Source organism: Dermacentor albipictus, chromosome 2 (assembly GCF_038994185.2).
Source record: "Dermacentor albipictus isolate Rhodes 1998 colony chromosome 2, USDA_Dalb.pri_finalv2, whole genome shotgun sequence".
Taxonomy (NCBI): Eukaryota; Metazoa; Arthropoda; class Arachnida; order Ixodida; family Ixodidae; genus Dermacentor; species Dermacentor albipictus.
The window spans coordinates 180,771,269-180,793,948 of record NC_091822.1 but is presented as its reverse complement, the minus strand read 5'-3'; the positions used below and the strand labels follow the sequence as shown (position 1 = coordinate 180,793,948).

Sequence of the window (22,680 nt, the reverse complement as noted above, 5' to 3'; positions counted from 1 at the left end):
GCACAATGTTCACTTTGTCCGCACCATACATCGCCCATGACATGTCCAAAAACACACGTAAATCCCATTGCGTTAGCTCCAGCGGCTCTCTTGCACGCCTTTGTCATCATTTTGAACTGTCACAATTATTTCAAATATTTGGTGGAAATTTTCAGGAAAGCGCTTTACAGCGTGTCATATCCCGGTCCCAGCTTCGCTGCAAAAGTTCTTTTTCTGACCGGCAAAAATACTGTCACTAATTCGTGAGCAGCGCGAAGCTACAATGCAAACCCCTTTCGACACTGCTTAGCAGTTGAAGAAGGATTACTCCTTTTTCAGGAATTTATAAAGTGAAGGTTTCTTTGTAATCCCTCCCTGGAATTTCCTCATCATGGCTTCTGGGCGCTGCTGCTGTCTTGCTCAAAAAGTCACACTAAAAAGAAAGTTTAATTACGTGCCCGATGCTAAGAATGAACTTCGGCCCTCCAGCACAGCAACCCGATCTTCTAAGCGTTAAGCTACAATGGTACTTATACATACTTCCATAGGACCAACGTCAACTAGCTTTGTATGTGAGTGCCTTGTATTTCCCATTGCGTAGTATGCGCATGCGAGCCCGGCAGTTTCCTTTGCGTCAAGGATCCAAGAATAAGATACGCAAATTAATAGCGTTTAATCAAACGCCTCACGAAGGCTTCGCTTCACAAAGATTGCGAGATTTTCCAGAAGCCAGCATTCGTTTCCCTGCCAGAGTCATAGTCTTCTCGGGTGGATGACAAGATCTGGTAACGATGACGACGATGACGATAATTATCATAATGATGACAATGATGGTAGGTTTGCTGGTGGTGATGATGATGATCGCTAACAACATCTCCTATAGGTCAGAGTGGCGACGAATATAGTCACCCGTCATATGTGAGGTGTCGGTTTTCTCGCAATCTAGCATTCTGCCTACCTCTGCATTATCTCGTAAAGTTATCTGTGCCAGGGACGATTCCTTTCATGTAATCAAGTGACGAGCAGAGGACGGAGCGCGGATTGTCAAATCTTTAGGGGCTCTCGCCCTTCCTTTTCGGTGATCTAATTCTGCGACTTCCACATTTCAGCAAGGTACTACTGAGATAGAGTACAGTAGAATAAAGAGTTTTTGTGGAGAGAGGGAAGATAAAGGCGAGTACAGATGGGAGAGGTAGGCAATATCCTAGAATGCACTATTTGAAGTAAAACCTCATTGGCTGAGGCGGGCTAGGTAATCCCTCTGTCGCCGTCCCCTTTCCAAGGAGGAACCAATAGAAATCATCATCATGGTTGCTTGCTGCAGTCGAAGGTTTCACCGAGCCGGCGCCCGTTTCTTACCAGAAAACCTAATTCTGCTAATTTTCTTGTGGTGTGAACACACGTTTATTTAAACTTCATCACTTCTTATCACAACAAGGCATCTGTGTAATTAAAATCTGATTCTTTATTATTCTTATTATTCACCTTGTTTTTCCGTGCAATTAATGGTTTAACCCCACAGCCTTCTCTCGAGGCGCGCGCACATTGAACGTGCCAAAGGCAGAAGAAGAAACGACCCGAGTTTTGGCGTCAAGGAACAAGCTCTCGGTTCCGTTCTGTTTCTCCTCCCTCGATGCAAGACCTGCGGTTTCTCCGCTGTATTCTCTACTTCTGCACCGTAAGTAGGCGGATCAAAACAGTGACAGGCCTATTTATGAAGATTATTGCTTATTCCCAACAGCCATCCTTAGTGATGTCTCTTACGACGCTTCTCATGGGAAGCAAGTATCTCTTAAAATTTACGCGCTGCTAACCTCCAGATTGCAGGTTCGATCCACGTCGTGGCGACAGCAATTTGTTGGCGAAAGGCACGAAGGCACTTTTACTCGGATGAGCCGACGGTGAAGAACCCAATGAGATAAACAATTCATCCGGGTTCTCCCACTGTGGCATGCCTTATGTTGTCTTCATCCATAGCTACTGGTCCAGTGGTAGTGGTAATGGATTCAAGGGGGAAAATAATTTCTGCAAGTTACGTTGTGACTGCTTACATGGCTACACAGGCAAGGCATCAACAAAGCAAGGCACAGCTACATATAACAAACGTCTGAGACGCTCAGAACCACCGGACTACTGGCCTACGTGCACGGAGGAAGGAAAAGAAAAAAAAAACTGGAGAGGCCCTACCCACTCCGCGCCCTAGGAGAAACGTGTGGTTGAAGTCATGTGGTAATTCTTGCTGTAGCGGCCACGTTGTCGGAACGCAATGGCGGTTTGGTTATGGTGGGCAGTCCTCAAGCGTGTACTGCCCAGTATAGGTCTCATGCCGTGGCAAAGGCGTCGTGTATACAGGATCGCGTTACTCTCCGTGTTGTGTTCCGCCGTTTTATCTACGCGGTGCTCTCCCGGCTGTTGCTGTGGCCAGGTGAGAATGGAAGAAATAAAAAGCATGAAACCAGCGCGCACGCAACGCCGTGAACCACGTATACCACGCCATGGAACAAGGACGATCTGGGAACATATTACCCGTCTCTGGTGAATCCATGCTAACGCGTCATCACACACTGAAATCGCCGTGCTTCCGAATATGTGCGATCAACTCCTTGCAGGTCAGGGTCAGCGGTGCAGTGTTCTCGCTCTTGAGAATGGACGATGCATTTGTGGCACGCAAAACAGCCATGTGGAATGATGCGAAAGAAGCGGTTCCTCTGAGTAATTAAGGGACGAACCCTCCTTACCGCAGATGTGTTCTCTGTGTGCTCGAAGGGCGAAGGGAAGTGAAGGTTGGCGGATGCCGTGCAAGAGTGGACAAGGCCCGACAGAAGAACGTGTGCGCCTGCGCGCACGTCGAACGGCGGGTTGTCGCACGTGTAGGTCCGGTCAACGCGCTATAGCTGCACGCATGCGCGCTTGCTGTTCGGCACCCGACGGGGGATAGCACAGAACTTTGTTTACATGAAGGTACACTTACCGTGAGAACAATACAAGTGTGGTTGTGGTCAGGGTATGTAACCGAGTATCGACGTTCTCCTCTGCTGGCCTCTTCGTTGGCGCGCTGTGGCTCGTCACATCTCCACCGCGCACACGCTCGGAAGTGGTTCAATAAAGCAAAACGATTCCCGTAAAACCTCGACAGGCATACGTGTTTGTTCTCATAAACTGCAGGTGGGCTAGCCATAGGGCCAGACATGCCTAAGGTGTCCCGGCGGTCTTGCGGTACGGTGAGAATGCACAGATTTGTTTCAGAAAACCGGCAAAAGTAGAGGGGACCGACCGGTCTTACAGTCTAACCTGTGGAGTTCGTTACGAACTCCTTTCAATGCTACAACGCAATACTCTGACGAAATTACTTAGGCAACGGTGTCCCGATGGTTAACACTGCGATCGGATCCATTGGTCGGGTCTCTGTGTAGGGTGTGCGCAAGCCACGCCATCTCCCGGCATCAGTGAGTTTAACAAAGAGTGACGTCAGGTCTTCTTCTCTGTTTTTACTTCCACCATGCCTACGTTTGTCCCAACCTACACCAAGGCTTGCTGGCGAACAACGCAGGGAACGCTCTTGCACAAGGGGCGCTAGAAATCTACGGGATCGTGGTTTACGAATGCGTAAAAATGTTTTAAATTTTATGTTTTACTCACCTTTGTGTTACCTTCGAACCTTGTTTTGTAGTAAACGAAGCTGTAAATACTCGTGTGCCTTGTACAGCCCACGAAGCAGTCTACATAGACATGTACACGTTAAGAATTGTCAACAAACTTTTATTGAGGGTCGCGCTCAGAAATGCCGTCTTCCTTAAAACGGAAGTGCGAACTGCATACACCATGATTGAACTTATACAGTTGAAAGTCATGCGTTCTTTTATTATTGTATACAGCATATGAATATCAATTTTGAAATGCTGCCATTAAGTATCGTTAAGTGTGTAGAGATGTGTCTATCAAATATTTATGCACGGTTTATTTCAGAGCTTGAAAATTTGCGATAATGGCTTGGCATGCATCATTGGATGTGTCTTGTATTTAGGTTTTTACTATTTGCTAAAGATATTGAAGATCATAAATTTATGCAAATGGTTTCCTCTTTGTTGTGTTGTTAGCCCTGCAAGGCTGAACTTAACATCGGCAATGTTAACTAACTTTTTCAATTTTTCGTTCAGGCATCCTTTTATTTTTGATGGAAAATAAGTAAATTCAAATTCAAAATTCATTTAGCATCAAGCCTTGGCTTAGCTAATAGTAACGTTGGATCAAATCAGTCAACGCTGTCAGTCAGACAAATTGAATAGGTAGATAAATAAACCTATTGAATTTAATATATTCGTGCCAACGAGCATTCTGAAGAGCCTAAGGATACATTTCTGTTGTTTCTTTGCAGGTGTGCAACATTTTTTGGGTTGTTACAAGAATCGATGCTCTCAGTAGGGGACTCAACAGTGAGTAATTAATGCTATTAATTAAATCTGTGCACCTTGCTAGTCCGCACGTCCTTAGGCATATATTTTTACGACTTAAATCACTCAATTCTATGCTATCAGAGCTTGCTTTGCTTCCTCCTGCACTGCTGGCACTATCCATGACAACTTTTGTGACAATTTACACTCATATTTAGCAGCGTATAACTTCAAATGTAAGGAAATAGTTTTGTTCGCTATGCCGAGACTTATTGCCAGCCACTATGGAGGGCGCAGATATACGAAAAACACGAAAGTTGCGGTCTTCACAGGAGCATTTTGTCCTTAAACAAAGCTTTTAAATAAACGACGCCATTCGAAGAGCAAATCGAGATGTCGACGTATACTTCCAAGATGACTCCTGTATGTACCTAATTAGATAATTCATTTATTTGTTAGCAGAAGAGAGCAGGCCACTGTTTTTGCCCTTGTAGGAGCGGAACGCACATCATGAGGCAGAACAGCTACACGTTGAGCTTAAGGTGCAATTTGGTGCCAGCTTTACATGAAGGTACCGTGTTTTCTGGACTATAGACCATTTTCACGGCATCATGGCGAGCCCGTGGGCGCCGCCATCTTTGATCACGGGTTGACGCGTACATGTCTTGCCTCAGCTGCCTCCGTTGCCCCCGCCTTTACAATCGATGTGCATGATGCCGGTGCGGCATACAGCAAACATCTGTTTCGGTGGACATCTTAGGCGGCGCCTTGGTACACGACACGAAGCTTCTGCGACCAGAGCTTCAGACGACGTGCAAGCGCTTTCGGAACTCATTACGCCACGTTCAAACGGCGCGAGCAGCCTATACGGCGCTTGTAATGAGAGCAACAATATAAATATATTTCAAGCGGTGCAAACTTTCCGCTAAGGTCTTTGTATTTTGCTCTTCGTTCTTCATTTGCCAATCACGTTTAAGCAATCACGTTCTTGTCACGCGGACTCTAAAAGCTTAAAAGAGTTAATTTCACGCATGTGCACTCTCTTTAGGTCCGGGCTAACAAGGTGTTTAGATATATATATATATATATATATATATATATATATATATATATATATATATATATCGGCGGCGTGCTCGAAGTAAACGAGGCCAGTCCGCGCCTGTCAAATTTTGCCTCGTTAACTCAAAGAAACGTAAGAATGTCTCCAAGAATTCGCGGTTGATATGTCGTGGTGCGCCAGGTTCACGAATGGAACATGTTTGACGGCTTTTGTTCTCACACCCACACAAAAAGTGATCTTGAGCCGTTCTAGAATTGGCCGCTACAAGCAGTATAACCAAGCACTTATGCTTTTCTACACCTTGATATTTAAATTTCTGCTCAGCTACTGCACACTGGTGATCACAGAATGCAGACCCCTGTTTTCGACTGAATTCACGCCAAGTGAAACACTGTGGTGTCATTTACCCGAGCACCTGCTCCCTCTTCATTGCTCCTCTTTTCATACAGAGGAAAAAGCCATGTTCCACATTATCTATGGCGTCGGATCTACCCTCGACCTAGTCAGCGACGTAACCATGCTTCATGCGTTGAGAAACCCGGTACGTGAACAGCGTAAGCTCTCGTTTCCAGACTTGTTTCTTGATTAGAATTTTCTGGGATTGCAAACAACAATGGCGGATAATCGCATCGGGCGTCACGTGTTTTCCGAAACGAACTTAGTCGCCAATGTCCTCAGACAGCGGTTCTAGGTTATTGAAGGGTCGGAATTGACAGCGTTGAGCGACCTTGGAACTATAGAGGGAGATGTCTCAGAAAATGAATTACCAGGCGCACTTTGCGAAAGCGACGATATGGCTCATGGAGTGCATAATTATGATGTCATGGCTCAGAATTCACATGTACATCATAGCGCGCCAGCCCTCGTGCGATGGCATCCGATACGAGGAGGTGCCCGTTTCTGGCTTGCACGCTTCACCTGTGAGTGCAGGAGGGCAATCGCTAAGCACCACGTTCTCCCACATGGTGATGGGATGCAGTTGGTACGGATTCACTATAGCTGCAAATTTCACTCACTCAACCTACCTTCACCTACCGCATTAAGGTGATGCGTCTTTATGACGCAACATCACGTACACGAATTCGATGCGGTAACCATGACAGACGACAAGCGCCAGTGTCGAATTCAAGTAAGCTCGGCAACAGACAGCTAAATTGAAACATTGAGCGTGTTAGGGTGCGTTTTATTTCATCGTTAGCAAATCTGTCACACAAAAAGAGAGGCCATTTTGTGTCCATTCATTTCGTTATTGTTGAAAACGAGCTGCATATCTTCGTAATACATGTGTCCTGCCGCATCACTGCACCATCCACGCAGTTCCATTTGTCAGGCGAAGGTGTTTGCCTTACATGCCAGGACTGCTTAGAGGAGCGCCCTTGTATGAGTGCTGATTCTTGTCGTCAATTCTGTTGCAAACGCAGAGTCAGGCAAAGCAGAAGTTTCGACTGTTCCTCATCTGGAACACCTTGTCTACCTGCGGCTACAACGTCGGGGGCTTGTTCCTGGAATTTTTAAACAGCAAGCACGTAAGAGGCCACTGTTCACCTAAGCTGGAACACATCTATGGTGAACCTTAGCTTGTCGTGCAAACCTTAATTTTTGGTTTTTGACAAAACGTGCAGACACTTCCTTATGTGTTGTCAATGGATAATATATAGGTTGTTCCTGCTATGAAAGGAAAAAAATATTTAATACAATATACGGTTACGGGAACAACGGTGTTCGCTCATAAGCTTTCATCCGCCTTTGGCATAACTTTTCTGCACTCAAAATCTGGCTAACCACAAGGAATCAATAAAAGCTTTTGAATAATTTAATTAGGGACATGACTTCCAATTGGAACATTCTTATTGAATCAGGAAACATGCCATTCAATTGTTGTCAGTAGGCTATCTCTTGTACAGTTATTCTTCCGTGCATTACTTTTAGCACGTGCAACACTAAAAATGTCGCGTGAATGCCTAAGTTTGTGTCGTGACAGTAGCTATCCCTGAATTGACCTGAAGCGAGTAACTCCGCTCATGGTCGGACTCGTTAATCCCCTGGAAGTGACAAGCTGTCGTTGTTGGTTTAATGGTATCGGCTTCCCCTGATCGCGAACTGCATGTAACTACGCATGACGATAGCAGAGTGTACGCAGTGGCCACCTGGTCACCGACTCAGGCAATGCGGCGATTTAGTTGCTGCGAAACACCGCTGTGATCTCTGGTGTCACGACGGGGCTATACACGTGATCATGCGGCACATTTTCTATTTAGCGCTCAACGCGCAATGCGTGGAAAATAATTTCAGAGGATATAACGTGCTGAAAGCGATGGAGTGGCATCTTTTAAGACATGATAATACCTTTCCCGCGTGAGTTCAAGCCATAACTCAGTATAACAAAAGGCTGGTAAATTATGGTTAATAATTATACGGGTAATTAGTACACAAAATTATCTTGTTAGTGGAAAAGGACGTCTGACCGCACACCGTAGGTCTCATAATCGCATATTGCGCCATAGTTTGTAAAAGTTTGGTTAACGATATTTTGTATACTTACTCATCATCATCATTATCATCATCATCATCATCGTCATCATCATCACTGCCACCACCACTACCACCATGAGATGCTAGGACGAAATCCTGGTCGCGGCGCCAGAATTAAGTTTTATTAATGTAATTAATTAATTGCTTGAGGTGCTTAACGATCTGAGCTTAATCAGTGTGCGTATGAAACTGCGCTCCATATGACCAATTCCGTGCAGTACAGCGAAAGCTGTTGAACACGTCCAGAAACGAGATCCAGAAGAAGGGCTCCTCCATTGTACGCGCGTCTGATCGTTCGACGCCGGCTGCACGGAAGCTTCACGTAGGGATTACTCAAGTACATTGGGCGAGTCCTCCTTCCTTCTCTCGAATCTGTGGCTGGCTCTCGTTGTCAACGATCTGCTGACGAGAGCGATCTACTGCATTGCATGAACTGCCAGGAGGTCATTCGTATTACATGTGAAGCTGCAACGATTGTTTTTTTTTTCACTTTCTTCTGTTTAGACGGACGAAAAATCGAAAAATCGGACGAAGGACGAAAAATCGCTTGATGTAAGTGCTACGAATGACGCCCTTGCTTCACTCATTTATTGCGGCGATCTCGCGAGACAACTAACCGACAAACAATAAATAATGTACCAGAGCTGTTAACGCGAACATTGACGATGAAAACGCGACGCAAATGACGAGCAGGGAATTTGCTTTCAATGTCAATTATAATCTTATGCGGAGTGGTTCGAAAGATATGTCTGTAATACGATAAAAGTAACACTGCACGCCTGGAGAAAGCCGCTCATGAACGGACCACAATGCTCGGCGCTGCAGCTTCTTGGAGCTTAAAGCGGTAATGACAGCAATACCGAAACTGCCTGCAGAAAAGCTATTACAAATTATTATTTAGGATGCTCTGACGCTTGCAGAACCTTTCTTATTGGTTACAGGTTTAGGACCTTCATTCAACGCAAAAAAATAGAATTATCAAAAATACCCCGTCAATGTACCCCTTCACATGTTTGTTTGAGTTACACTGGAGGTCCGATTAAGTTGATTCAGTTATCTTTTCATAAGGGTGATTCCGCGGACATTCCGTGAAATAAGGAATTACTTTCCCATGCCTTTTTTTAATGGCCGTCGTATAGACATACTGAAGTAGGCTCTAAAATTAGGATGACTGACATTGTGAGCAATGATAGTTGTAAAATTGGGGTTGCCCTGCGAGCTTTCTCGTAGATGGCGTTTGTAGTTATTTAAGCATTGCGCGTTAGAGCATTATGTCATCTTAAGTAACACCTTCTCTGCTGTACTTCGTTCAGCTGTGCTCAGCGCTTATCATTTCATTTCCTTTTTCCCGTTCCTTGTTCCTCTAATTTTTCAGACCCGTATTTTCTTCGTCGTCGTAGTAATCTACACTGCGATCTTTCTTGTAAAGGTAAGACTGCAATGTGCTTTATCCTGTTCATGTCTGCCTAAAACATTTCTCTTCGTGGTTGGTCAGCTTATCCTGGAGCTTTTACGCGCAATGCGAGGATATGTCTAGATGGGGCGGAAGCAATCGTAGCATCCGCAACCTTAAGCCCGAGCTGTATATTGGGGTGGCCACGTTGCTACGCTCAAATTTTCGGGGATCTGTAGCGTAGAATGGCCTGGAAAACATTACATGTGGTGTGACCAAGATGTCTGAGACCGCGATTATGCAACCTACCTTTACCACACCGCCGCTCGCGTGCGCCGCTGGGGTTCCTTGTAGCGCGACCAGATGGCGCTCGCAGCCGTGCATTCCGGCATTTCCGGACTAGTTTTGAAGTGAGCGAAGCTCGCAGTAAAACTGAGCATGAAGAACGGCTGGGGAATATGGAAGAAAGTAAATGGGCTGGGCGAGTGATCAGGTATCTGTACAGGAAAACATTGATTCACAGTGGAGGAAAAGAACTAGGAAGTTTACCAGCAAGTATGCGGCCTGTAGGGTGGGCCACACAGCAACAAAGAAGGTCAAGCTGAAAGTCAGGGAGGCTGAAATAATCTCATGGGTGGCGGCAATGGAAAAGAAACTTGCCATGAGTAACTACTTAAGAGGAAAAAAAAGAAAGGAAAGAAACAATTTATGATAACTCAAATGGAAGCTCACAATTTTTGAAGCGAGATCGGGATGCCTTATAACACGCATCTAGAATGCGAGATATAAGAAGGAAGAAAAGCATGTGGTTGCTGCGGAAAAGCTAGGGAAACAATGGAGCATGTTTTATTAGAATGTGAAGACATCTGCCCAGCGGTCGATTTAGGCACCACTGGCCTCCTTGAAGCCCTTGGGTTCAGCGAGAGCAGTGGAAAAATAAACATGTCCGCAATAGGCATTAGTAAGAGGCCATTGGAGGATTGGTGGAAGAAAATTAGGGAAACGACAAAAGACGGAGACGTACAAAACAGAGTTCGCGTTAGGGGATCGGAAAATTTGGGTGTGGTAGTTCATAATGTTTTTTTTTCTTTTTCATTGTTTCACCTAAGTAGGACATTAGGCAGTATAACAGCAAAAGCTTGGTGGCGCAACGCACGACCCCGTTCCAAAGAGGACGCTCATAGCATCCATCCATCCATCCATCCATCCATCCATCCATCCATCCATCCATCCATCCATCCATCCATCCATCCATCCATCCATCCATTCATTCATTCATTCATTCATTCATTCATCCATCCATCCATTCATTCATCCATCCATCCATCCATCCATCCATCCATCCATCCATCCATCCATCCATCCATCCATCCATCCATCCATCCATCCATCCATCCATCCATAACGTCCATCCGTCCGTCCGTTCGTCCGTCCGTCCGTCCGTCCGTCCGTCCATCCATCCATCCATCCATCCATCCATCCATCCATCCATCCATCCATCCATCCATCACACCATCCATCCATCCATCCATCCATCCTAGGCTCCGTCATACACAGCAGCGGTGGCACCTACTAAAAAAGAGCTTGAGCATCAGTGGGAGGCGCGCGCAGCGTGGGCTGTAGGGTTCCTCGGAGCACCAGCAGATGGCGCCCGCCTGCGCGCATGCGCGGCAGCGGCAGCGTCGGCCAGAAATCTCGCCTCGAACCAGAAATCTCGCCTTCACGCATAGCGTTTGCCGCAAACGTTTCCCGGTAATGATTACAGTTGTATACGCTGCACTTGGCGGGAAGCGGAAACTGTAGCGTACGAAGCAAGTAGTGAAGTAGAGGCTGTTGAAATGTCTTAGGCCAATAATTAGGTAAAGTGCCTGAGAGCGTAACCATGTGAATAATATCATGCTACGTGACAATGTGTAATCGTTCTAGTTGTCCTTTACAGCTTCGCTGTCCAACCACCTTCATAGCGAAGAGTGGCGACAAATTTCTTTATTCATACGGATGGTTACAGCAATGCCGCTACTGCCGTCGTGCTGTCATTGCAGACACGCGCACGCGCGTCTTGCGAGCGCAGGGTTAGAAGGTCTATAGTTCCACGAAGTGCTTGGCTGCAAAAGCGACGAAGCCAAGTGGACGCGCAGCGTCACGCTCCGCTCAGCTGGCTTTGCAGCGGAGTAACGAAGGGCAGCGTTCGTGCTGAGCAGCCGTGTGGATGCCTCGCCGTGGTGCGACGGAGTGGTCCGAGCGGAAAGCATTGTGTGCACGCTATGTATACGCAGGAAAGTGTCGAGTAGGCGCTGGTCTTTCGGTTTTCAAGATCATTGAAACGGTTAAGCTTCGCTCGAATGTATGCTAGCATCAGCGAGGCCGCCAGAACTTGAATCGGGGAGTGTGACTATTTGGGAACGGAAAGCACTTAAATATTCAGTCGCAGCAGGCACCTTGGTTCACACAAGCGCGAAAACTACGATGGGTGTGGATTATACTTTGTTCCAAGCGTCGCAGACATTTCGTGTACATGCGTGTACTGCAATGACGCCGCTTGCAACGTTGTCTGTTTCGCTCCATTCCAGGTCTGTATCCTGTACGCTTTGTACCAGGTCTACCAGAACTACGATCGCATCGCGGCCAACGAGGAAGAACAGAACCTGGCTCCGCAGCCCGGAATATTCTCCAATGCGCCGCCGGTCGCATATCGGTTCGAACCCGGAAGCCAACCCGGGGTTCCGGTCATGCCTACCGGGCCAGCGTTGCTCGCGGCTCCCGCGTTGGGTGGATACCCAAAAGCGACTCCGGGCCCGGCGGGCTTTCCCAGTACCAGGCCTGCTCGTTGAATGACTGTTTTTCAATCTAGCGACATGACTGATGATTTGAAAACCTGCAAATGTTTCACAAGAAAGCAGTTAACCTTTTAAACCAAAAGCAACAGTGGCAAAAAAATATGTTTTTGACTTGAATCTTGGCAACCAGCGCAAACAGAACTTTCGGGAAAGAATTGCTAACATTGCTCTCAAATACTGGTGTAGCTGTTCTATAAATGCTCCTAACGATGAATATTGTTTAACTCAAAATTATTTATATATATTTTTATAGTGGGGAGGCACAGAGCAAATCTCTGTGCCTCCCCCACTGGTACGTCGCACGAGTGGTTTGTGCATTCGGACCCAATTGTAATGCAATCGCCTCGGGCGGGATTGAAACCGCGCCTTCGAGCTCGGCAGCGTGGCCCATAGCCACTGGGCTACTACTGCGGCGAGCATTGCTTAACCGTAAGATTGCGTAATGCTCCTAAAGTTGAGAGCCTCGAAAGATGCAGTTTGCCCGTGTTTATGGTAGAAAGACAAGTAACACGATGATTAGATTGCTATCTATGTGAAGCGCTGTAAACACAAAACTACAACGATATGGAACTCTCACTTTCAGAACGCTCTTATTTCGACTGTTTCTTTCATTTCTTTTTTCTATTTCGAGCAATTTGCCGTAAATCACATGTAGTTTTTCTGTCTTTCTTTTTCTTTTTGTTACACCATGCAGAAAGGCTGCCTGTGGCAGAAAGCATAATCATAGTGTTTATCTGAAATCTATTCGAAGCTGCGGACATTACTCACATGAGAAATCGAAATGTCAAATCGACTAATCACCGAAATATCGCTCATTAATGTTTCATCTAATTATTTACGCCACATACTGCGATTTACGAATTCTAACCGGTTTATTGGAAAACAGATCCACCTGGAACGCCTTCTAAAGATGGCACGTGTTTCGAGATATTCGCGTGATGCACTAAAAATGCACTTTTGTTGCGCCTACTTTTTCAACAAACCGTCATTTTATGCGTAGAAGCGCGTAACTGGAGAGAGAGAGAGAAAGAAAGAAAGAGAGTAAAGCTTTATTCAATGTAAATAAACAAATTTAAGGTAACTGGAACGCCCATGTATTTCATCGCGCACTCTGGGAATGAATCTCTGTAAAGTGGTGCCATCCTAAATACTTGTGCCAAGGGGATGCATACGCCTTGCGAACTTATCACCTACTGTTCGTGAATTGCAATATGTATTTCGCTAGAATAGTTTGCGCTGTTACTAGCAGGTTGCAATATGAGACGTAACGAAATTACCAGAAAATTAATTAGTAGTTTTTTTTTCTCCAGCCTATTACAGATTTCGATTTCCCGTGAAAGTAATGTCCACCTCTTGGAATAATGCAGCACAACGACAAGAAGTATGCCATATGCCACAGGCGGTTTGAAAGAAAAAGTTCTATGTAGTCGAAAAGTAAAATACCAGGTATAGTAAATATGAACAAAAGAAGCATCAAATTAACGCATGCGTACATTTATGATGCAGTTACCGCAGCAACGAGGTTGCGTATTTGTTCTCTGTTATTCAAATGGTCAGGTCCTTCGGAATATTAGGCTTTACGTTTGCCGCCCATAGCATCGTGTGCCTTACATCCTGAGTACCAGGTCACCGCTACAGAACGCCATGAATGTCCGCCGTAAGCACGGGAGGCGGGCACTTAGTAGCAGAGTTGCGGAGTGGGAACTGCGGTGTTGGAATGATTCCGGAATGATTCCGGAATGATTCCACATTTTGAGTCCGCTGCAGGGAAATGATGGTACTTGTCAGGCAGACGGAGTGAATAATAAATTGCAGCTCGAGATTCCCGAATGGAGATGGAATGGAATGGGTTCATATTCTCAGAGCGCTAAAAGTTGATTTTTAGCGAGTCTGAAAAACAAGTAAATTTGCTGATTAGACTGAACTAATTTATGCTTTTCGAATGTATTACATTTCTAAATTTGGGCTCATTACGGCTCTCTCAATTTATAACTGTTGGTGACACCCTCTGCCGTGGCATTTATTAACAACGCGGTATTCTACGCACTCTACGCACGCTTCGGAAGACCCAGAACCTTTCTTCGTTAATATGTTGAAGTGCATACAGCTCCTGCACGCCAATCTAGAAACCCAGTTCCAGAACTTCGGAACTTTCATTTCACGATCTGGTCGCAAGAAGGAGAAAGCTTTCGGGACGCGTGTCTGCGGAAATCTCCTGAGAAGGCGAGGCTAAGGGCAGCCAACCTCTAATGCCGTCGTCTGCTCACTTAATTTTGCGGAAACGACTATACTGTTTGAATGGAACCGAATTGTCTCTTACGGAATACGGTGCAGCTCGATTTGTACTGTACCCTGCCCACAAGCAGCCGTCGATTTACAAACACCGCATGAGGATTTTTTTGTATCCGGCCTCGCTCTTCCAACTGCTCCTCGGCAAAACAGTCTGTTGGGAGACAGATTGAAATTCCTGTATCAGCTGCATACTGGAATCTTAATTTATATCCTTCTTCCCGTTTGCGCCATACGAACAATATGTAACCGAGAATTAATCTAGCAAGAGTCAACTGTAAGAGAATGTGTACTACAGAAGGCGACCTACTTCAAGGTATAAGATCATGTACGCGTGACCCGGCAGCACAAAAGCTACAGCTTCTTTGTTCGGCTAAATGCCTCAAGTGGTGACTGCCAGGTCGACGGGGCAGCGCTCAACTTAGAAAAGGCAGGTCGTTAATAAAAGTTGTTTCAAACAAAAAAATCTGACATTGGTTTTCTCGAAATATCCCAACAATATGGTACCCTAATAAGATTTTTTTTTTGGGGGGGGGGGGGGGGTCTACCTACTTCCGCCCGATTCTTGGCCTATTCCCCTTTAGGGGAGCGAGCCATAATAGAGGTTCATCTCATCATCTTGATCAAGTCAGCCAGCTCTCGGTGCCGCTGCGTTTCTCCTGCCAAGCCCGTTTATGACGATTGTTGCTTATTCCCAACAGCGATCCTCAGTGATGTCTCTTACGACATTTGCCGTGCGAAGTGAGCATCTCTTAAGATTAACGTGCTGCTCACCTCGAGGTCGCGCATTCCATCCACGTCGGGGCGACAGCGATTCGATGGGGTGAAATTAACGCAAGAACCTTCTCGTACTCGCATGGGTGCACAGTGAAGAACTGCAGTAGGCCAAAATTAAGACGAATTCTCTAACCGCTCATGGCTGATGTTATCATCATCCATAGCTACTGGTCCAGCGGTAGTAGTAATCGTTTATATTCTTAAAAGCCGGCAGATCCCATGCCCTGAGGGAATCCATGTCATGCGAAGGAGTGTTCAGGGAGCCTACAAAGTTAGCGAAATGACCATGAAGACGCGAAGACGTAGGCGGCTGTTTCGTGACCTAAATGACAAACATGTCATGATATTGATGTCATGACCGGTCATTTGTGTTCCTCATAGACTCTTGTCATACTATGCTAATTTGGAAACCTACCAAGTTATCGAGACGACCATCGGAGCAGCAAGACGCAGGCGTCACTTTCATGACCTACGTGACACACATGTCATGACATTCATGTGATGACCTTTCATTTACATTCCTCATACACTCTTGTCGACTATGCCAATTTTGACACATACCAAGACGTGGGTGGCTGTTTCATGACCTACATGACCTGCATTTCATGACATTCATGTGATGACCGATCATTTATGTTCGTCATACATTCTTGTCATACTGTGCCAAATGCGGTACATATCAAGTTTAGGAAGCGACCATGAAAGCGCCAAGACGTAGGCGGCTGTTTCATGACCTAAATGACACACATTTCACACATTTCATAGCACAAGATGTAATTTTGTGTTAGCTTTACAAGAAGGTACCGTGTTTTATCGACTGTTGGGCCTTTTCGCGGCGATGCCATCGGCGCCACCATCATTGATCACGGGGTGACGCATGCATATTTTGCCTTAGCTGCCTCGATTGCATCCGTGTTTACAATGGATGTGCATGATGCCGGTACGGCACAGCAGACATCTGTTACTGTGCACATCTTAGACGGCGACAGCGTTGACGACACGAAACTTTTGCGGGCAGAGCTTCGGATGACATGCAAGCGCCTCGGGAGCCCCTTACGCCACGTCAAAACGGCGCAAATAGCGTATAAAGTGCTTGTACTAAACCCGGGGCTAGAAATATGTTCCAAGCTGTCTGATCTTCGCCCTTATGAATTAAATCAGGATTAGTGTCTATATCTCTTCGTTCTTAATTTGCCAATCATATTGAGGCAATGATTTCTCATGTTTGGGACTCAGTTGCATTTCTCGGTGCGCTCACTGTCTGATTGTTTATTTTCTACTAATCGCCGGCGGATGTGCTCAGTTGCGGTAGATCAGTTCTTGCCGCACACAAGGCGTGGGAAGTACACGTTCAGTATTTCGTAATAGCTTGTAGTGAAGACGTATTATCGCTAATTACTTGTTTAGATTGTGGGATATTCGCGTGCATTATATGTAGTCTACGTCACCCCTGCTTCGGCGCATTGATTCAAATGTGCGCTATTCACTTATTCTTGATACTTTGGCAATAAATTAAGCTTAACTTTGAATAGGAGTTTGGGTGCACGTGTGTAGATAACGTGCGAGAAACTTACTACACGAGGAGGCGGCGCAAGCTCCTTTGTCACCATGACACGAGAGACATGCTAACAATTGCTGACGTTCCGAGGATGAAGTCTTTTGTTTGGAGGTTAGCGACGACACGCTGGTAAATGAGTCAATTTTTTGTCCGTGCTTCGTGAAGAGCCTACAACAAAGGCAGTACCTCTGTAGGAATGGTCCAAGAATTTGGCCACCCAGACTAATTCCATTCGTGAATATGCCAGACACTATTTTTTGCGCCCAACCTTTGCACACGTCTTCCCTACACCGTCCCCCGAGTTGCAGCGTGAATCAGACACATTGCGTTATTGAAAACCCAGTTACGTTTCCGACAGCTGATCGCTCAGCATCTGGGCAGATGCGGTAATGACTTCGTATTCGTGCGCCTTCGCTGAGGCAACGTCCGGAGCGCCACCGAAAGCGCCATCTCGTTTCTCTTGAGCAAACTGCTCGGGGAAAAGGTTCTACATTACGTGGACTACAAATGCTTAAAAGATGAAATTTCGCACGATGTGCACTCTCTATGGGTCCTGGCTATGCAAGATCTTCTTTAAATATGTATATTGGAGGTGCTGTCGAAGAAATCGAGGCCAGTACGCGTCTGTCAAATTTTCCCTCGCAAATTCACAGAAAAGGCAGAACGCCTCCGAGAATTCAAGGTTGATGTGTCGTGGTTAGCCCCCAGGTTCTTCATGAAAATAAATCGCCTGATTGCGTCGAAAACTTTTGTACTCGACTGGGAAAACACGTGTTGAATGCGTGGCGTCGTAGACGATGCCGCGAACGTCGCTGACTCGAATCTTACACACCTCGTCCCTGGTGGCTCTCGGGACGTTGATATACGCCAGATGGCGCGGAAGCAGCAACCGGTGTTCGCGATCCAGCTTGTTCATGATGTCTAGCTTCCGGTTGGCGTTCAATCTGCGCTTCGGTCACGTGTTCACGGCTGTTCTCTGTGCCACGTATCGACGTTCCCGCGTCGGCTTGCGAAATAAGTCGATGTACTACGTCGATTTTCTTACTCTCCTCCGTGTAATGACAAAATATTCCACTCAGTCGTGCAAGCTGTTCTGCAGGAGTGTGCACTCGTCTGTTGAAGTTATGAGCTCGCAGAAGGGTTCACACACGATGTCTTAATACATAGAAAAAGAAAAGGAAGCGTAGGCTTATGTGACTTTGCATGATCACAGCTCAAACTATAGCGAAGCTGACCGTGAGACCGCGCGCACGCCACATCCGCAACCGCGGTAAACATGGCGCCGCTTCGGCTCTCGTCATTCATAGTGGACAGCCAAAACTAGCAGAATTTTGTTATTTCCCAACACAGCCTGTATTACGAAGCACAATGTTCACTTTGTCCGCACCATACATCGCCCGTGACATGTCCAAAAACACACGTATATCCCATTGCGTTAGCTCCAGCGGCTCTCTTGCACGACTTTGTCATCATTTTGAACTGTCACAATTATTTCAAATATTTGGTGTAAATTTTCAGGAAAGCGCTTTACAGCGTGTCATATCCCGGTCCCAGCTTCGCTGCAAAAGTTCTTTTTCTAACCGGCAAAAATACTGTCACTAATTCGTGAGCAGCGCGAAGCTACGATGCAAACCCCGTTCGACACTGCTTAGCAGTTGAAGAAGGATTACTCCTTTTTCAGGAATTTATAAAGTGAAGGTTTCTTTGTAATCCCTCCCTGGAATTTCCTCATCATGGCTTCTGGGCGCTGCTGCTGTCTTGCTCAAAAAGTCACACTAAAAAGAAAGTTTAATTACGTGCCCGATGCTAAGAATGAACTTCGGCCCTCCAGCACAGCAACCCGATCTTCTAAGCGTTAAGCTACAATGGTACTTATACATACTTCCATAGGACCAACGTCAACTAGCTTTGTATGTGAGTGCCTTGTATTTCCCATTGCGTAGTATGCGCATGCGAGCCCGGCAGTTTCCTTTGCGTCAAGGATCCAAGAATAAGATACGCAAATTAATAGCGTTTAATCAAACGCCTCACGAAGGCTTCGCTTCACAAAGATTGCGAGATTTTCCAGAAGCCAGCATTCGTTTCCCTGCCAGATTCATAGTCTTCTCGGGTGGATGACAAGATCTGGTAACGATGACGACGATGACGATAATTATCATAATGATGACAATGATGGTAGGTTTGCTGGTGGTGATGATGATGATCGCTAACAACATCTCCTATAGGTCAGAGTGGCGACGAATATAGTCACCCGTCATATGTGAGGTGTCGGTTTTCTCGCAATCTAGCATTCTGCCTACCTCTGCATTATCTCGTAAAGTTATCTGTGCCAGGGACGATTCCTTTCATGTAATCAAGTGACGAGCAGAGGACGGAGCGCGGATTGTCAAATCTTTAGGGGCTCTCGCCCTTCCTTTTCGGTGATCTAATTCTGCGACTTCCACATTTCAGCAAGGTACTACTGAGATAGAGTACAGTAGATTAAAGAGTTTTTGTGGAGAGAGGGAAGATAAAGGCGAGTACCGATGGGAGAGGTAGGCAATATCCTAGAATGCACTATTTGAAGTAAAACCTCATTGGCTCAGGCGGGCTAGGTAATCCCTCTGTCGCCGTCCCCTTTCCAAGGAGGAACCAATAGAAATCATCATCATGGTTGCTAGCTGCAGTCGAAGGTTTCACCGAGCCGGCGCCCGTTTCTTACCAGAAAACCTAATTCTGCTAATTTTCTTGTAGTGTGAACACACGTTTATTTAAACTTCATCACTTCTTATCACAACAAGGCATCTGTGTAATTAAAATCTGATTCTTTATTATTCTTATTATTCACCTTGTTTTTCCGTGCAATTAATGGTTTAACCCCACAGCCTTCTCTCGAGGCGCGCGCAATTGAACGTGCCAAAGGCAGAAGAAGAAACGACCCGAGTTTTGGCGTCAAGGAACAAGCTCTCGGTTCCGTTCTGTTTCTCCTCCCTCGATGCAAGACCTGCGGTTTCTCCGCTGTATTCTCTACTTCTGCACCGTAAGTAGGCGGATCAAAACAGTGACAGGCCTATTTATGAAGATTATTGCTTATTCCCAACAGCCATCCTTAGTGATGTCTCTTACGACGCTTCTCATGGGAAGCAAGTATCTCTTAAAATTTACGCGCTGCTAACCTCCAGATTGCAGGTTCGATCCACGTCGTGGCGACAGCAATTTGTTGGCGAAAGGCACGAAGGCACTTTTACTCGGATGAGCCGACGGTGAAGAACCCAATGAGATAAACAATTCGTCCGGGTTCTCCCACTGTGGCATGCCTTATGTTGTCTTCATCCATAGCTACTGGTCCAGTGGTAGTGGTAATGGATTCAAGGGGGAAAATAATTTCTGCAAGTTACATTGTGACTGCTTACATGGCACACAGGCAAGGCATCAACAAAGCAAGGCACAGCTACATATAACAAACGTCTGAGACGCTCAGAACCACCGGACTACTGGCCTACGTGCACGGAGGAAGGAAAAGAAAAAAAAAACTGGAGAGGCCCTACCCACTCCGCGCCCTAGGAGAAACGTGTGGTTGAAGTCATGTGGTAATTCTTGCTGTAGCGGCCATGTTGTCGGAACGCAATGGCGGTTTGGTTATGGTGGGCAGTCCTCAAGCGTGTACTGCCCAGTATAGGTCTCATGCCGTGGCAAAGGCGTCGTGTATACGGGATCGCGTTACTCTCCGTGTTGTGTTCCGCCGTTTTATCTACGCGGTGCTCTCCCGGCTGTTGCTGTGGCCAGGTGAGAATGGAAGAAATAAAAAGCATGAAACCAGCGCGCACGCAACGCCGTGAACCACGTATACCACGCCATGGAACAAGGACGATCTGGGAACATATTACCCGTCTCTGGTGAATCCATGCTAACGCGTCATCACACACTGAAATCGCCGTGCTTCCGAATATGTGCGATCAACTCCTTGCAGGTCAGGGTCAGCGGTGTAGTGTTCTCGCTCTTGAGAACGGACGATGCATTTGTGGCACGCAAAACAGCCATGTGGATTGATGCGAAAGAAGTGATTCCTCTGAGTAATTAAGGGACGAACCCTCCTTACCGCAGATGTGTTGTCTGTGTGCTCGAGGGGCGAAGGGAAGTGAAGGTTGGCGGATGCGGTGCAAGAGTGGACAAGGCCCGACAGAAGAACGTGTGCGCCTGCGCTCACGTCGAACGGCGGGATGTCGAGCGTGTAGGTCCGGTCAACGCGCTATAGCTGCACGCATGCGCGCTTACTGTTCGGCACCCAACGGAGCATAGCACAGAACTTTGTTTACATGAAGGTACACTTACCGTGACAACAATATAAGTGTGGTCGCGGTCAGTGTATGTAACCGCGTATCGACGTCCTCCTCTGCTGGCCTCTTCGTTGGCGCGCTGCGTCATCATCACATCTCCACCACGCGCACGCCCGGAAGTTGAATAAAGCAAAACGATTCCTTTAAAGCCACGACAGGCATACGTGTTCATGCTCATAAACTGCAGGTGTGCTAGCCATAGGGCCTGACGTGCCTAACGTGTCCGGCCGCTCATCGCCTGTGCACTCTTACAGTGCGGTGAGAATGCACAGATTTGTTTTCAGAAATGCTGGCAAAAGTGTCGGGGACCGACCGCTTTCACATTTTAACTTGTGCAGTTCGTTACGAACTCCTTTCAATGCTACAACGCAATACTCGGACGAAATTACGTTGGCAATGGTGTCCCGATGGTTAACACCGCGATCGGATACTTTGGTCGGGTCGCTGCGTACGGTGTGCGCACGCCACGCCATCTCCCGGCATCAGTGAGTTTAACAAAGAGTGACGTCAGGTCTTCTTCTCTGTTTTTACTTCCACCATGCCTACGTTTGTCCCAACCTACACCAAGGCTTGCTGGCGAACAACGCAGGGAACGCTCTTGCACAAGGGGCGCTAGAAATCTACGGGATCGTGGTTTACGAATGCGTAAAAATGTTTTAAATTTTATGTTTTACTCACCTTTGTGTTACCTTCAAACCTTCTTTTGTAGTAAACGAAGCTGTAAATACTCGTGTGTCTCGTACCACCCACGAAGCAGTCTACATAGAGATGTACACGTTAAGAATTGTCAGCAAACTTTTATTGATGGTCACTCTCAGAAATGCCGTCTTCCTTAACGGATGTGCGAACCGTATACACCATGATTGAACTTATACAGTGGAAATTGATGCGTTATTTTATTATTGTATACAGCATATCAGTATCAGTTTTGAAATGCTGCCATTGTGTATTGTAAGTGTGTAGAGATGTGTCTATCAAATATTTATGCACGGTTTATTTCAGAGCTTGAAAATTTGCGATGATGGCTTGGCATGTATCATTGGATGTGTCTTGTATGTAGTTGTTTACTATTTGCTAAAAATATTGAAGATCATAAATTTATGTAGATGGTTTCCTCTTTGTTGTGTTGTTAGCCCTGCAAGGCTGAACTTAACATCCGTAAAGTTAACTAACTTTTTCAATTTTTCGTTCAGGCGTCCTTCCATTTTTGATGGAAAATAAGTAAATTCAAATTCAAAATTGATTTAGCATCAAGCCTTGGCGTAGCTAATACTAGCGTTGGATCAAATCAGTCAACAATGCCAATCAGATATAATGAATAGCTAGATAAATAAACCTATTGAATTTAATATTTTGGTAGATGGCTTACTCTTTCTTGTGTTGTTAGCCTTGCAAGGCTGAACTTAACATCCGTAAAGTTAACTAACTTTTTCAATTTTTCGTTCAGGCGTCCTTCCATTTTTGATGGAAAATAGGTACATTCAAATTCAAAATTTATTTAGCATCAAGCCTTGGCGTAGCTAATACTAGCGTTGGATCAAATCA

The 22,680-nt window shown here is 46.0% G+C and overlaps 2 protein-coding genes and 1 long non-coding RNA gene across 5 annotated transcripts in view; 2 read left to right on the top strand and 1 right to left on the bottom strand.

The window, feature by feature from the left end:
- LOC135919315 (mediator of DNA damage checkpoint protein 1-like) overlaps positions 1-22,680 on the top strand; it is a 72,513-nt gene that overhangs the window by 24,033 nt on the left and 25,800 nt on the right. The window contains exon 1 of one of the 3 annotated variants that reach the window (XM_065453048.2): positions 15,040-19,838. The exons of 1 other annotated variant lie outside the window; for it this stretch is intronic. In XM_065453048.2, coding sequence (XP_065309120.1) covers positions 19,794-19,838 — 45 coding nt within the window. In that variant the 5' untranslated portion in view covers positions 15,040-19,793. Of the gene's footprint in view, positions 1-15,039; positions 19,839-20,548; positions 21,030-22,680 lie in introns of those variants that run through there. One more of the 3 variants, XM_070534543.1, reaches the window with a different exon arrangement.
- Positions 732-12,418, top strand: LOC135919316 (uncharacterized). The gene is made up of 7 exons (XM_065453051.2): positions 732-1,657; positions 4,355-4,412; positions 5,883-5,974; positions 6,855-6,959; positions 8,470-8,517; positions 9,341-9,394; positions 11,929-12,418. Exons 1-7 carry the CDS (start codon positions 1,613-1,615, stop codon positions 12,187-12,189), a joined length of 663 nt encoding a protein of 220 aa, XP_065309123.1. The 5' UTR covers positions 732-1,612; the 3' UTR covers positions 12,190-12,418.
- On the bottom strand, positions 6,596-21,607 carry LOC135919318 (uncharacterized). The gene is made up of 2 exons (XR_010569936.1): positions 21,131-21,607; positions 6,596-6,935 (listed from the first exon to the last, which is right to left on the bottom strand). It is a non-coding gene; the product is annotated as an uncharacterized lncRNA (long non-coding RNA).